General features: G+C 44.1%; 1 protein-coding gene across 1 annotated transcript; it reads right to left on the reverse strand.

The window, feature by feature from the left end:
- Positions 1-1,729: 1,729 nt before the first annotated feature.
- tbc1d25 (TBC1 domain family, member 25) lies at positions 1,730-15,771 on the reverse strand. Its single transcript, XM_034142614.1, has 7 exons — positions 15,593-15,771; positions 13,201-13,310; positions 12,963-13,117; positions 11,670-11,797; positions 10,673-10,861; positions 10,022-10,297; positions 1,730-5,454 (listed from the first exon to the last, which is right to left on the reverse strand). Exons 1-7 carry the CDS (start codon positions 15,635-15,637, stop codon positions 3,778-3,780), a joined length of 2,580 nt encoding a protein of 859 aa, XP_033998505.1. The 5' UTR covers positions 15,638-15,771; the 3' UTR covers positions 1,730-3,777.
- Between the last annotated feature and the right edge of the window lie 210 nt (positions 15,772-15,981).

The following is a 15,981-nucleotide window of genomic DNA, read 5'->3' on the forward strand; positions in this document are numbered from 1 at the left end:
GACGGAGCTGCCATCCATGGAGGACCTTTACTCCCAGCGGGAAGAAAGCCCTCAGGATTATCAAAGACCCCCATCACCCCAGCCACAAACTGTTCTGTCTGCTGCCGTCTGGCAGGCGGTACCGCAGCATCCGGACAGAAACCACCAGACTCAGGGACAGTTTTATCCTACAGGCCATAAGACTATTAAACACCTGAACTTTTGAAACAACATCCATAACATTCATCTGACTGCTACTTAGAAATTATTGATCTAATATATAATATTCCAATCACTTGTATATAGACTCCTATTGCACTATCTTTTTATTTTTGTATTTACTTGCACTGTTGGAGCCTGTGACCTAAGCTTTTCATCGTCATAACTACACTGTAGCTATGTACGTATGACTAATAAAAGCCTTGAACACCTTGAGAACATGTGGAGATTTGGGGCCTTATTACAAAATGTACGTATGTTTGTATCTCTCAGGATTATCAACACATAACTCTGTGTTTAAATGATTTCCCATATTTCTCACTGCTATTACCACAAACTGTGCTTTATCTCCAATCCATTTCAAAGTGCACACTAAATAAGGCTGAGTCATGTCAACAGGTTCATATCAACAGAGACTAACAAAATAACAATAACATTGGACAGGTGGCTTTCTTGTGTTACATTTAGAATTTGTATGATTTCTTTTACAGTCGAAGATGGATCTTAGGTCAATATGTTTCAATGATGAAAATATAACATACCATCATTGTTTTAGTAACCTTTGACCCATTGTTGGACCAGATGGAATCAAAGTATCAACCATTTTGATGCATGATTTCCACTACAGTGAAAATATGATTTACATCTCGAAGAAAGCCTAACATCTTATTTAAATCAATTAAAAGGTTTTACATGTCAGCTGTTTGGAAACATATCTTTCTAAAGATCATCTTGAGGATACGTTATGTATGGAGACATTTAAGAAATGTTAAATATGTTAAATGTCGCAGATATACAGAGACATTCTAGTCTTCTGACAAAGCTCTTTAGACTGCATGCGGATTCACTCATTCACACATTCACACTGAGGGCAGGGTCTCCATACAGGGTCCCAAACTGCACACACACACACATTCACACTGAGGGCAGGGTCTCCATACAGGGTCCCAAACTGCACACACACACACATTCACACTGAGGGCAGGGTCTCCATACAGGGTCCCAAACTGCACACACACACACAAAATAAATGAATAACGCAAACATGTGTTATTTTTGACTGAGTATATCATTTAGAGTGTGTATGTTATATTTGTAAAAATGTCAAATAAAGAGGAGGATTGATAATAACTCTTTTTTTGGGACATAATGATTTAAATAAGAGCTATTTAAATGTTTCAATTCGAAAGTGGATTTACCTAAAAGGAACGATATGCGGCTTTACAGATGCTCTTTCCCAATGTAAGTCAATGATAAAAAAAATGTTGGCCAAATGGCATCACGTGATTGACACTAAAGTTGTAATTCACTCGTTTGTGTATATTTGCTCATTGACTGACTAAATAATTAATTTAGAATACTCAGAATTTGCCAAGCCACTACAGATGACTGATTGTACAAACCCAGTAGTAGAGGTGAAATACTGCCCCTGCTGCTTTAAAGCCGGGGGCTTGGAACTACACTTTGCACTTTTAACGAAGCAGAAAGTATCATTTAGAGAATATCCGCCTCATGGCAAAAAGATTACAGGTTAAAGAGGACACAATCATTTATTTTCCGATCATATACAGCATTTAACATAAATGGTATGGGAATCTATACGTGGTGTAATGAATGGGGAAAGCAACATTATTCTGGTGTGACTAATTTCTCTGGTTCTCCTTCTATTCCATCAAGACCAGATGCAACAGCACTTTGGAGTGAAGGCAAAATCCAACCCACAACACTGGTACAAACAGCTTTAGGCAACATATCTGAAATATGTGATGTAGTACTGCACTTTGATTAAATTGGCTGAAATGTGAGAGACATATTTGATCAAGAATGTTAAAAATAGAAGCAGCAGTCAAGCTCCAAAAATACACTGAATCCACCATTTTCCATATTGCATTTCAGCATCATCACATCTCTCCATGCCCGGCCTTTCACAATCAGCACCAGCAGGTTGTGATGAGGCCTTTCTCTTATAAACGTGTGGTCTCCAGCCTGTCTGTGCCAACATGAGATGGAGCTAGCAACAGACCCTGATCCTGTCTGTTGGAGGGAGCCTCTCACCTGAACCTGGAACTCAGCAGGGTCTCCGGCCCTTTCAGGCATTTCTTACCTTATGTTTCTGCCCCCATCTCTTAATAACAATGAAGTACATTTATAAATGTCAGCATTAGCATGAATGTTTCCTTAGTTCACGAAATGGCCGTTTTAGTCATCCTGCCCAAGGGGTTCTGCATCCAACTGTACCTTCTAACTTTGGAAGCAATCACGCCACTCCTAAAATGTGGCTTGAGCCGAGGCTACAATTTTGGCAACATTTTTTCTCCATCTCTGAAAAGCTTTGACAGTATCGTCTGACTCTCTATTTAATGTGTATTTAGTGTAGAGAGTTGTTGCCTATGCTTCTTTTCAGGATATTTTTCAGGCTTTCAACTATGGATGTGCACAGTCATCTAAATTCAGCCAATAGGAAGGCTATTTCTCTGAAATGACTTGTGATTGGCTTGAGTTTCTATCACTGAGAGCAGAACCAAGAGGAGGTACCGCAGTCTAGTTTTCTTTCAGTGCAATTCAATTACAATGTTATTACAGATTTTTGTAGTTTTTCATCTGTAATAATTTGAAGCCAAACATATGTTGCCTACCCCAGCCTTAATTTGTTTGTTTAAGGGTGTAGACATTATGTCCAGATAGTTGGCGCTCATTTGGCCAGAGGTCTCTTCCCCTCTTTGCTGTCAAGGTTTCAGAAAACTGCCACTATACTTCTGTTTATAGGTTGAATTGTTCAAGTATGTTATACTTCTAGCCAGATTGCAATCAGTGGTATCACTGCAGAGGTTTTAAATTGCGGTCAAATGTAAAACACACCTTGTGACATCATTAATGACCTCAGCACCCTGCGTTCCTTTATTTGGTCACATGTTACTGCTAAGTCACTCTTTAGAAGTAACCTGCTGTTGTGTATCTGTTCCATCTTGTAAATGTCAGTTATGTTCTCAGCAACAGTTACTCTATATAAATGAAATGAGGGTGTATCCTTTAAGGTTAATGGTGACAGGTTAGGTCAGGTATATATATAAGGTAAGTACAGTACGTGTCCTGGCCTTGTCTTGAATCCAAGTGTTGTCATCACTTCCCGTTGTGACAAACTGACAACCAATCAGAATCTGGATTTTCCCTTAAGTTAATAACTAATACAACTTTAGTTAAGACACTTGTGTGGCTTGTTAGACATAAAAAGATCTTGTAAACAAAGTTGATAAAAAGGGCAACTCAGGCTAAATGCACCAAGGAGAGAAACTCTTCTTTGTTCTGGGAAACCTCAGACCTGATCACATGGTTTAAAGTCTCATGCATCAGCAGCCTATCAGAAATGAGAAACTAACATGTCTTTACCACTTTTAGGACAAACAGTAACATGGCTAATAAAATGTAATATTACATGATTATAGACATAGGGAATATACAGTATGTATTCAAGCATACACAGAATACGTTTTTTCCATCCTCGATGAACCAATTCAATTTGGATGGCCGTCTAAAAAAAGATCTCTGCCTCCAATGGGCCAAAGTCTACCGAGCAGTTCACTAAGGATGGGAGGCCAGTGGTTCATGATGGACTAAGATAGCGGGGGGGAGGGCCACTTCAGCTGTTGGGGAGGGAATGGTGGTTGCGAGGTTATAGGTTGAGTTTGGTGATTGAGGAGATGCTAGGTGGCTGTAAATGGGCCTGGAGGAGAAGGTGGGGGAGAGACCTTGTGGAGCGGTAGTGGGGGAGTCCAAGCTCACCTCGTCCCCCTCCTCTGAGTCCCATACCTCGCTCTGCAGGTAGTCTGCGAACAGCGCCTTGGCCCGCTGCAGCACCCGGCTCAGGTTGTGGCGCCGCACCAGGCGGTCGAAGTGCATGGCCAGCTCGTTGTAGTCAAAGTTGTTCTTGATGATGTGGTCTCGATGCTCCAGCAAGATGGACAGGGACAGGAAGAGCATGAAGGGGTTTCCTTTGCCAAACTCCTGGGGGGGCGGCAGGGAACATGGTTTGATGCTGGTGGTCTCGGATTTTGATGAAGTGCTCATGTTAGCTGTATTGCTGGGGGATTTGTTGCCCGGTGAAGGGAGATTGTTGGAGGACGACCTGTTGGGGGAGGAGCCTCTCCCAAAGAACAGAGTGGGCGAAGAGAGCAGAAAGCGGTTGTGAGCGTGGGATGGAGACGCGTTTTTTACAGTGGGCGTGGAGGGGGACATAACCCCTGTGCTGCTGAGCACCTGGGCGGAGGAGGTCAGTACTTTAGTGAGAGTTCTAGTTAAACTCTGACTCCCATTCGTTGTGGAGTTTGGAGCAGAGTCTGGAGAAGCACCTGGCCAACTGGAGGGAGAAACTGGAGACGTGAGAGGGGCTGAGGGGCCGCTTTTCCACATTTGTAGGCCACTAGGAAAGAGAGGGGGTGATGATGCTGGAGAGGAACAGTTTTTTATGAGAGGAGTTTTCTCTCCTGGGTCGTCCTCACTCTCCACTGTGGACTGGCGCCTTGGGTTGCTTGTTACTGAGTCTGAAGACCCCAAACCCTGCTCACCATCCTCCATATGAAAGCTATCTTCATTTCGGGCAGTATAGTATTTAAACTCCCCGAAGCTAGTTTGCCTTTCCAGAGCTGGAGCCTGCAAATCTGCTTTTTCCTTTATCACTGGAGAAATATCACACTCATTGTCCTTGCTTCCCTTTCCTTTTTGACTTTCCTGTTCTGCTATGACAGCATCTCTGCTCACATCTTCTTCTCGTGAAGGCCTCAGCATATGCCGTCTACGTTGCTTCTCTTTTCGTTCCCCATCATCTCCCAGGCAGATCTGCACCCTCTTCTCCTTGTCTCTGCAGGACATCTCTACATTGACATTGGTTTCCACAGGCGGTCCAATAAGCTCCACTTCGGTTTCAGGAGGATCCGGGGGCAGGGAACTCCAGGTCACCTCCAGCATCCTCAAAGCGTCCTCAAATGCAAACTCTCGCTTGAGCTCCAGGAGCAGCCAGCGGTAACAGAAGAACAGGTCGTCGGCCCCCCTGGAAACCAGGTACGAGTAGAACTCAGGATCCGAGTACTGAAGGAGCAGTTTGAGGTGCTGGAACTTCACAGACATGAGCTGCCCATCAGGCCGGAAGTTTCCCTCCAAGCGTTTCATGATGCCACAGAAGCAAATGAACGCATGTGCCTCATTGTCCATCACCGCAAGTATAGGGGAGGCAATATCACTCATGCCTTGACAGTATGATATCTGAAAAACAACACAGGCACAACGTTACAGAATGTCTACAATTCTATCATATACAATTCTGCATGATTGTATTCATAAAAACTTTCATTAAAACTAAGAAACAAAGTTAAAAAGTATTTTTAACTCAAAGATAGACACCTTCCTATGCTTGAAAATATGTATACATTTAAAACCACCTCTGAAAACGACGACAATCAAACCTCTATGATCCATTAATGTGTGTGGGAGAGAAACTCCCTCTGGAGGGAACACAGGGATTTTAGCCTTTGCAGACCATTTACATGCACAAAAACCTATAGAACACACTACAGGAGAGGGAAAACCCCAAAAAGGACAATAGGGCTGTCAAATACGTATTAACGATAGCTTTTATACTGATTTTCCTTAATACGTAATTTACATTTTATTTGGGAAACAAGGTAGCCGTGTCCTTCAGAGTCAATGACACCATGCCTTGTTTTTGTATTTTTCCTCCTGTTACTGCAGCACTGCACGTAATGAGGTTCAGTTGACAACAATCTGCATTGATTGGATTTTTGTTATAATTATCATATCTCACATACTCCTGTATTAATATAATAATTTAATGGAAACTTATATAGAGCTTTTATTGATGTAATCCAATCTAATCTAGTAATTTCCACTACACGGCCCATCTTGGTTTTATTAACTTCTTCTATTACTAAATTTATTTTTCCGTGTACTGTAGTGAAGCGAGACATGACATGGCTTAATACTTTGGGTGACGTTACAGGATTCACATGGCAGGGTAAAACACACAAAAAAACAAATAAGAAGTGTTATATTTATGTGTGGGGCTTTCTGAGTGTCAGTTATGACTCAGCGATGTGGAATGTGTGTTACAGCTCAAACTGCTGACCATAGGCCTGTACTACGAAGCCGGATTTTGGCTTAGCGAGCTAACTTCAGGGAAAACTCTGGGTTTCCGGTCCTACGACACTGGTTCACTTCTTACCGGGCTAGATCTCCATGGTAACTTATGCTGAACGGCTAACCTGCTCCGGAGCAAGTTAGGTTCAAGGATAAGAGATCAACTCAGTGAAAGCACCGCCTGCTGACCAATCAGAGCTCAGTGTGCGGAGTTTAAAGCTATCAAGTCATATTACAGGAGAAAGGAAATACAGAAAAACGATAGTTACGTCTGTAACTACGGTTCTATGAGTCCCGGATGACCGCCAGAGGCGGTGCTTTAGCACTGGATATGTCCATCGTGCGCATGCGCAGCTCGAGTACCAATAACAACAAAGTTACCTGTGACCCACGTGACACCGGCTATATCAGCTGGTGTCATCAGAGGATCTGTTCCCAGAATCTCTGGGATACTCTGGCGGTCATCCGGGACTCATAGAACAGACGTTACAGACGTAACTATCGTTCTATTTCGTCCCTACTGACCGCCAGAGGCGGTGCTTTAGCACTGGATGACTTCTATCAACAATGTCATGAAGAATCCAAGCCCTTACTTACCTAGCTGGAAGCAGCGGAGCTCGGCCACAAGACCACGCCCAAAGGATGGGGAGTGGCGACATTGACCCGGTAAAACCTGGAGAATATGCCGGAAGACGCCCATGACGCCGCGGCGCAGATGGTCTTCAGGGGCACCCCTCTCAGGGCAGCCCAAGATGTTGAGATGCTCCTCGTAGAGTGGCATCTCATCCCTGATGGCGGGGGGCGGCCACTGGCCCCATAGGCATGCGAGATGGCATCGACAACCCAGTGGGACAGCCGCTGCTTAGAGAGAGCACGACCCTTCCTAGTGGCAAACGAAGAGCTGCTCTGACTGCAGTATACAGGCCGTAGCATCAATATACGCCCTTAGGGCACAGCAACTCAGGCGTGCCGGTCTCCTGTGGAATGTTAAAACGTGCCAGCTGGATAGGCTGATTGGAGTGGGCTAGTGGAAGCACCTTGGGCAGGAACGCCACATTCGGCCAGAGGGCAACACCCGAGCCATCGGAGTTCCACCTCAGGCATGTCCCGCTCACGGAGAGGGCATGTAGCTCTCCAACTCGCTTCCCTGAGGTTATGGCAAGCAGAAATGCTGCCTTCAGGGACAGCCACTTAAGCCCTACCTGGGCCAGGGGCTCGAAGGGAGGAGATGATAGGGCATCCAGCACTAGGGGCAGGTCCCAAGCCGGAGCCCTCGGGGTGCTAGGGGGACGCTGCCGTAAAGCCCTTCTCAGGACGCCCCGCCATGGCACCGTCGACTCCAACATGTCGGGCAGAGATAGCAGCCATATAAGCCTTCAAAGTGGAGTGAGAACGTCCACTATCCAGAAAGGACTGCAAGAACTCTAAAATGGTGGCCACAGAGCAATGCCCCGGATTCTCAGCCTTACCCAAACACCAGTGGGAGAAGAGCTTCCATTCGCACTCGTACTGTGCTCGAGTGGATGGTGCTCTGGCATTCAGGATAGTTTCCCTGACAGATGCCGTGAAAATGCTCAACAGCGGGTTGGGCCCCGCAGAGGCCAAGCCCAGAGCTGAAGGCGGTAAGGGTCGGGATGGCAGATCTGAACCCTGAGCTGTGACAGGAGGTCCTTCCTGTCGGGGAGACGCCACGGTGGGCTGCAGCAGAGACTGCGCAGCAGTGGGAACCAAACTCTCCCTGGCCAGCGGGGGGCGACCAGAAGGAGGCTGTGCCCCTGAGTAAGGACCCTCTGAAGCGTCTGTAGTATCAGAGGCAGTGGCGGGAAGGCATACAGGAGACTGTCTGGCCAGTCGTGCGCCAGAGCGTCCTGACCCATCGGGCTGGTCACCTCTGTCCAGGAGAACCAGAGGGGGCAGTGCCTCGACTCTTCCGAGGCAAAGAGGTCCACCTCGGCCCTGCCGAAAAGGCTCCAAATGGTCTCCACCACCTCTGGATGAAGCCTCCACTCCCCTGGTGGAGGCTTGTGCCGAGAGAGGAAATCTGCGACCTGATTCTGGACCCCTGGCAGAAAGACTGCCCGCATACTGGCCAGGTCGGGGGAACGCCCAAGACAAGAGGCTCTGTGAAACCCGGAGCAGTTGTGCAGACCTGGTGCCCCCCTGGTGGTTGATTTGGGAAACAGCGGACATGTTGTCCGACCGCACGAGCACATGCTTTCCCGCCAGTTGGGGTAAAAAGTGCATGAGTGCCAGCAGCACAGCCCGAAGCTCTAGCACATTGATATGGCGTGCACCTTCCTGGGCAGACCACTGACCCTGAACAGTCCCGCCCTGCCACACTGCACCCCACCCTGAGAGACATGCATCCACAGTGACAGTCTCCCGGCGGGATGGGATGGCGCCCATGGGCACACCCATCAGAAGATGGGCCCTGTCTCTCCAGCGGGACAGAGAGTGGAGGTACCGCTGAGACACCCTGACTCTTCTGTGCCTGTGCCACTTGGCGTCCAAGTGAAGGCTGTTCAGCCACATCTGCATGGGGCGCAGCGAGAAAACGCAGCTAAAGCCGGAAACTCAAAATGCTAATGATAGCTTGGCACAATGCCACGGTCAGAAAAAGTCTACAAAAGAGCACGAGAAGGGCAACTCCTGGGAGAGGGAGCGGGAACGCTGCCGTCACCAAAATCTGACTAATATAACATTAGCGTTAAGAAAGCTTACTTAAATATCTGCCACAACACAAGTAACCGGATCATAGTAACATTACGTACAGTCCTGTGAGTGCAGACGTCAATGTGCCCCATTATCATTCATATCACATCATAATGTATCATATTTCCTTATCTGAGTCAGCTGAGCCGTATCTGGCCGTGCAACACTCACAGTGTCACATACTGTATGCAGAAGTATTATTTTAAGCAACACATTAAGTTGACGAAACACTCGAGTCAAATGTAATTAAAGTCAGATCCACTCGTGTCTTAGACCGGCAGTGATATCATAAACCTGTTAATGTACGCATTCAAACACTTTTTCTGTTACCAGCTGTATTCACCTTGCAGGTGCAGCTATGTGGCTTTTATCCTGGATAAAGTGTTTAAGTCATGGATGTTTAAAGTTTAACTTCTTCATATTTGTCTAATATTATAGTTCACTTTTCATTCAGGAAGTATGACGCTGCGCTGTCAGTGCGCTTCTCCATGTTTGAGATTGGTCGAATGCTCCAAATACCACCCCTTTCATGTGAACGCGCACTCAGCCGGACAGAGAAACCCTGGCTTGAGTTACCGAGTTGACCGCTTAGCGAGAGCGCGTTTGTTTTGGATTAGGTAAGCCGGGTAACTCAAACATATCCAGGGTATGTTGAACTGGATTCGTAGTACAGGCCTCAGGTCGATGAGCAGTGTTGATGTTGTTTTTAGAACACCTGTATGCATACTTCAAATCCAACCTGCTCTCTGGTTATCTCCCACTCTTTGAAAACCTCTACATTAAGAGATTGAAAATTATGATTTAATAAGCCACATTTGATGTATAACCTCAGCTATGGAACACATGATATGATTTGGCTTCTGTGTTTTGCTTTGTTCTGTGTCTTGTATTAGTATTTGTTAAATAAAATAAAGAGTATTCACATTTATTCTTGCTATCTAACCCCTGATTGATGTGCACCCACCTGTGGATGTGTGATGGCGAAGGTGGTGAGCAGGTCGGTGAGGGCGGTGAGATGGGGGCTGTCCTCTGAGCCGGCATAGTAGGGGTGAGCACGGTCCGTCCTCAGCACGTCCTTCAGAACGTTCCCTCGGATGAACTCCAGGTCCTCGTAGCTGACCCGCGCGGTCCACTCCCTCTTCAGCTGGTCGTACTCCCTCGTCTTCCTCTTCATGTAGTCCATCCTCTCCTGTCCGCTCAGCCCGTCAGGGTAGACGTTCAGCAGGTACCGCCAGACCACCTGGCACAGACATTAAGTACAAATGATGTTTTGATTTGTTCATATTTTTTCAATTTTGTTGGTATTAGACACAGGCGGAGAATATGTCTGGGGTTATCTCTTTGGGGGAAAAAAAGTGTCAATATTTAGAGATTTTATCCTCATTTATGACAAACAACATGTAAAGCAACCTTAATCTACCAAATGAAAGGTGGTTTCTGCCCAACACATGGTTGTTTCTTGTCTTACTGATATACAATGCCAAGAATAAGTTCTAGCATCGAATAAGAACCGTATTTGACAGGCAGAATCAAAATAAATACACCTTATATGAATATAATTGAACACCCAACCCTGTTTATTTAGGACATGAGATTTTAAACATGTGTACTCCACCTTGCGCAGGGAAGGCTCCACCCCCCCGTGGTAGATGCGCAGCCGCAGCTCCTCGGGGCGGCTCAGCTGGCCCTGCCCGTTCAGGTAACCGTGAAACTCTGCGTCGCTCAGGGGGGGCTTGAAAGGCTTGATCTCCTCCCCGTACGCCCAGCTGAACGCCTGCTGTACCTTCGACAGGGTGCGGCCCACCTGAACACACAGAAACAAGCATCAGAGAAAAGACCCTGACAGAGGAGGGAAGGTGAAAGAGAGCTTGTGGTTGTGCTCAAACCACAAAAAAAGCAATGGCAATTCTAAAGCGTGGTGGTTACAAAATGAGTTCCTCTATGGAATATGTGTGTAACAGTGGATTTACATTTAGATTAAGAAACCCGGATCCAGTGAACGAATGACGAGGAACTTGTCAAATTTAAACTATTCAACATTAACTACACATACCCCCATGGAAGCTGTGGCCCCTCCTGATTCTCTGCAGCTGCTCACCAGTGAACCCTCTGTGTGAGCTCTGTAACAGGGCTCTGTGTCTGACCTCAGGTGAGCAGGTGACGTAGCAACAGTAATATTAGAATAGAACATTTCCAAACATCTATATCTTCTATGGCATACTCATATTTATTCTTAGTATTTAAAAAGGACAAAAACGGTCCACAATATATTCATATTTATTCTGTATTAGGTATTATTTATACCATATCTATAGTGTATTCATTTTCTACATTGCGGTTTGTAATGTTTACAGTGCCTTAAACTGTACGTAATGTAAATAATGTCAGATGTATATATTTACACTATACTAAAGATCACTCTGCACTAAGCTAATGTTTTGCTCTTCTGGTTGGATGTAAACCGCAATTCGGTGTCCCAGAACTTGTACTCCGTGTAATGACAATCAAGTTCAATCTGATCTGATAACAAACCGGTGAATGCACACACACAACATATAGCACACATTCAGACGGACTACAACAGACTGTATAGGAAGGCTGAGAAGCTGGACCTGGGTCAGCAGAGACTGGGTGAGGGGGAGGGCTGCAGACGCCAGTGTGCGGGTCCTCTCTGGGAGGAGCTGCTCTGAGCCAATCACGTCTTTGGGGCTGATGATGTCCCAGTCCTCCATCACTGGACCTGCAGGTGAACACAAAGTAGAACACATTCTCTATTCTGGCTCCAACTCTATGTTATATTCCTAATTTTAAGAATAGGTTCCCAATTCAAGCCTATTTAAGACATGTTTCCTAATGAACTTTTAGTGTAAGCATTGAAAGTGCATTATGAAAGAACCAATAGTGAACAACAGATCAGGTTAAGTAAGTCTTATGCCATGTCTTGATTAAGTGCTTATATGTTTGAACTTTCAACACTATGTTAAACCAAAAGGAGGACCATGAACCTTAGGCTAATTACTGTGAAACGACATAACATTAAATAAAGTCAGCATTTCACAGTGTGATACACAGTAGTAGATGTGTAGGCCTAACAAGTTATGCATGTATTGCATGAAGTATTATTCATTCAGATATTATTCAATCTTTAACTTTCCTTTTTTAATTTCAATTCCAACCTAAGTAATGACGAATCAATTCTTCATGATCAGTACACAAGGGCTGAGTATCTAGATCAGCTTTTAGTAGTCCAACAGAAAATTGTAGTGTTCCCACAGCGGACTTGCTTATGCTTAAATACATGGCCCAGTGTGATAAACGCAAATTCTCCTTCACATCTTTCCTTAACCCCGTGATGTTTTTCACTGAGGTTAAGGAAGTGTCTGGCTGTACCAGACAGTCAGACCGAGACACTGGGTCTGCGTCAGTCAGATAGTTATACAGAACCTCTTCTTCCTCTCCACTGAGGGCAGAGCGGCTCTACATCCAGTCACTATCCCCTCCAGAGGAACACGTGGTAAAACAAGACGGGAGGGACGGGGGCTCGTCAGTTAGCATGCTGATTTCAGTAGATATCTCTACACACAATATACAGTATATATAAATGCAGTGCACTTCTTTGACATACCGTCAACACTGTAATCTCCTCACATTCTGTTGATCATTGTAGTCACTTTAAATAATATTGTACATTTAAATTCTGCCATATCTTACACAGTCTAACTTTAAATGTGAATTAATTGAGAAAAATGTGACTTCATTCTTAAAAGGAAAGTCTTCATTTTAGATTCATTCACAGGGTGCATGAGGACAGATGCAACATTTAAACACACTCCGTTATCTGTTGTATTTTATAGTTTATCTTTTTGTCCTTGAGGCCTGCTTTGGGGACACACTGGACGTCTTACTTTCTTCTGAAGGCTTGATGTCCATCTTGAGCTGCAGAACTGGTTTGGCTGAACTGACGAACGCAGCATCCAGGTCCCCATCAGACAGCAGAGACAGATACATTTCAGCCCCGCTCCAGTCCCGGGACAGGTAACTGATCCCAAAGTTCCGCTTCCTAGTTTGGAAGACAAACAAGAAGAAAATGCTGACACGTGTAATGTGTCTATGTAGCAGCTGAGGCAGGGGGAGGACTCTTACCCGTTCAAATCAAAGGCTCTGATCAGAATGTGCTGAAGGACCTCCAGTGATGTAATCTGAGGATCTACAGCAAAGGAGCGGAATTCCACAGGAAGCACCTGATCACATTTCTGAAAGCATAACATCAAAAACATCATGATACTTTGGGAGTGAGGTGAGAACAAAATATACCATGTTCTGCAGTTAGGAAACAAGAATAGTGTCCATCAACAACAAGGAGCCTTTTGCTGATATCTAAAGTATTTTTCTATTACCCCCGTGTCCTGTTCCAATGCAATACAGAATCAATGTGTGCTGACTGTTTATTGTAGAGTGGGCTGATGGGGTAAAGGATATCTGACGAGGGGGCTGGGCAATGTTGTCTAATTCTTTATAGAAAACTTTGACAACAATATAGTAGGGCTGTGCGATTATGGCAAAAATCATAATCACGATTATTTGGGTCAATAATTGATATCACGATTATTAAATACGATTATTCATTGACTTTGAAAACTTTAAAACAAATTAAAATAATAATTTGAACAGTATCTGTTTAACTGTTGATTACCCTGAACGTATAATTCAACTGAAAAACCAATAAATTAAATAAATGATACATTTATATTTACATTTAAATAAATGATATCAAAATAATAAATACCAATAAAAAAGATCAACAAATATTTTGGAGCGCACTTCAACAAGCTACTAAACATATATAAATGAGATCAAATATGTTGCAGTGCTGTCACAACCTAGCAAAGCAAAATAATCGTTTTTTTCGATTATGTTGTTTTTGTAATTGTGGCAGGCCAAAATCGTAATTGCGATTAAAAAACGATTAATTGCACAGCCCTACAATATAGCTTGTTTTCTGGTCATTCAATTCATAATTAGTGTATGTGAAATAAATGGAACTGGATTGCATTTATACGGTGCCTTTCTAGTCTTTGCAACCACTCAAAGTGCCTTTATAACACAAGTCACACGTCAGGAGCTATTTAGGGTTCAGTATGTCGGCCACACAAACACTGGGTTTGTAAACTCCTGTGTGAACTAAATACTTGACAATTCAAAGTACTCAATATGTTTTATTATTAAGAAGTGCAAAATGAACCTACCAGTTGGGTGAAATCATAGAGAAAAGATATATATATGTCCAGCTACACACTGACTATAAGATATTGCATGGTAACAAACACAAAGCAGTCTGATTAAGAATATAGTTTGATATAACTGAAGACCTTGTTAAAAGCATTGAACTGAGCAGGGATGTTAAAACAATACTGCAATCTTTAAGTTATATTACATCAAATGATATCCTAAATTGCCCAGTCCTATGTTAAACTAATACCGGATACTATTTAATTATTGTCCAGCTGTAGTAAGAAGTATACAAAACACATAGCTATCGAGAGAGCAGTGTATTCCTACTCCATGATAATAACAAAACAACAGATTTGACACAACTTAACAATTTTGACACATATAATAAAGCAATGAAACAACAAATATGAGTTTAGCAGAGTTGGGAAGTAACTAAGTACATTACTCAAGTGCTGTACTTAAGTACAATTTTGAGATACTTGTACTTTACCATTTTATGCTACTTCTTATTTCTACTCCACAACAATTCAGAGGTAAATGGTGTACTTTGTCTCCACTACATGTATAATACCTTTAGTTACTTTACAGATGTGGATGAATGATGTGAAATATAACCAAGTGTTAAATCAGACTTTAGTTCCACCTGGAGTAAATTCACAAGCTACCCTGCAGTATACAAAGTCATTCAAACTAGCTGCACCTTTACCAGCTTTGAGAACACTTTCATGATCAATCATTATAAAACATATCATATATATTATTCTGAAATGGGCCAATCTGTACAATGATTACTTTGACTTTTGCTGCTTTAAGTATTTAGATGCCAACATGTTTTCTACTTGAGTAACATTTTGAAACAGGAGCTGCCACAGAAGGCTCCAGGTGACGTCAGGTAGTGCTGAGCAGGCAGTGACGTCAGTGTTACGTTCACTGCTGTGAGGAGCATTAGTCCTTTATACTGAGTTCTAATAGATAACTGTCAGCGTGTCAATCATCACTCGGCTGTTACAGTCATATAACAGCCAGAATGAGCGGATGGAAAGAATATTTGGTAACAGCGGCTGTCATAGAGAGCAGAGCGGCCACCGGAGAGAAGCTGAGCCCCAGCGGTACACAAAGCCTGTCCGGAAGCTGCTCCAGCACCAGGTCCATCTCTACGTTCAGCACGACAAAGAACTGCAGCACAGCCAGCCGACATTAATCAGTATTTTATTAAACTAGTAGTAATTAAACAGGGTGACGTGGTGCTAGCTAACTAGCGGACGTTGGCAGAATATTTGTTCCTCTTTCTGAATCCTCCTACCTTGACTTTGACCCGGACCACCCCCCTCTCCTCCTCTCCCGCCATCGTGCAGACTCCGTCTCTGATCAGGATGGTTGTTCTGGGTTTAGTTCTCCTTCTACACCGACATGATGAGCAATAACATGATAGCCGCTGTGCTGCTGTTATTCCGAGCTCTTCTTCTGCTTTGATTTCCAGCCGCTCTGCAGCGGTCTCAGCGCCCACTAGCGGACACAGCCTGCCTGCAGGCCCGGCCTGCACCCTGTCCTGTCCTCACCTCAGGACCATGGATTTATAATAAGGACAGGCTGCACTGGGCAGGGGTGCAAAGTAACGATATACTGAAGTGCTGTACTTAGGTACACATTTGAGGTACCTGTACTTTAACAAAGTGTTTTAATTTGTTACTA

The sequence above is a fragment of the Trematomus bernacchii genome, unplaced genomic scaffold (assembly GCF_902827165.1).
Source record: "Trematomus bernacchii unplaced genomic scaffold, fTreBer1.1, whole genome shotgun sequence".
Taxonomy (NCBI): domain Eukaryota; kingdom Metazoa; phylum Chordata; class Actinopteri; order Perciformes; family Nototheniidae; genus Trematomus; species Trematomus bernacchii.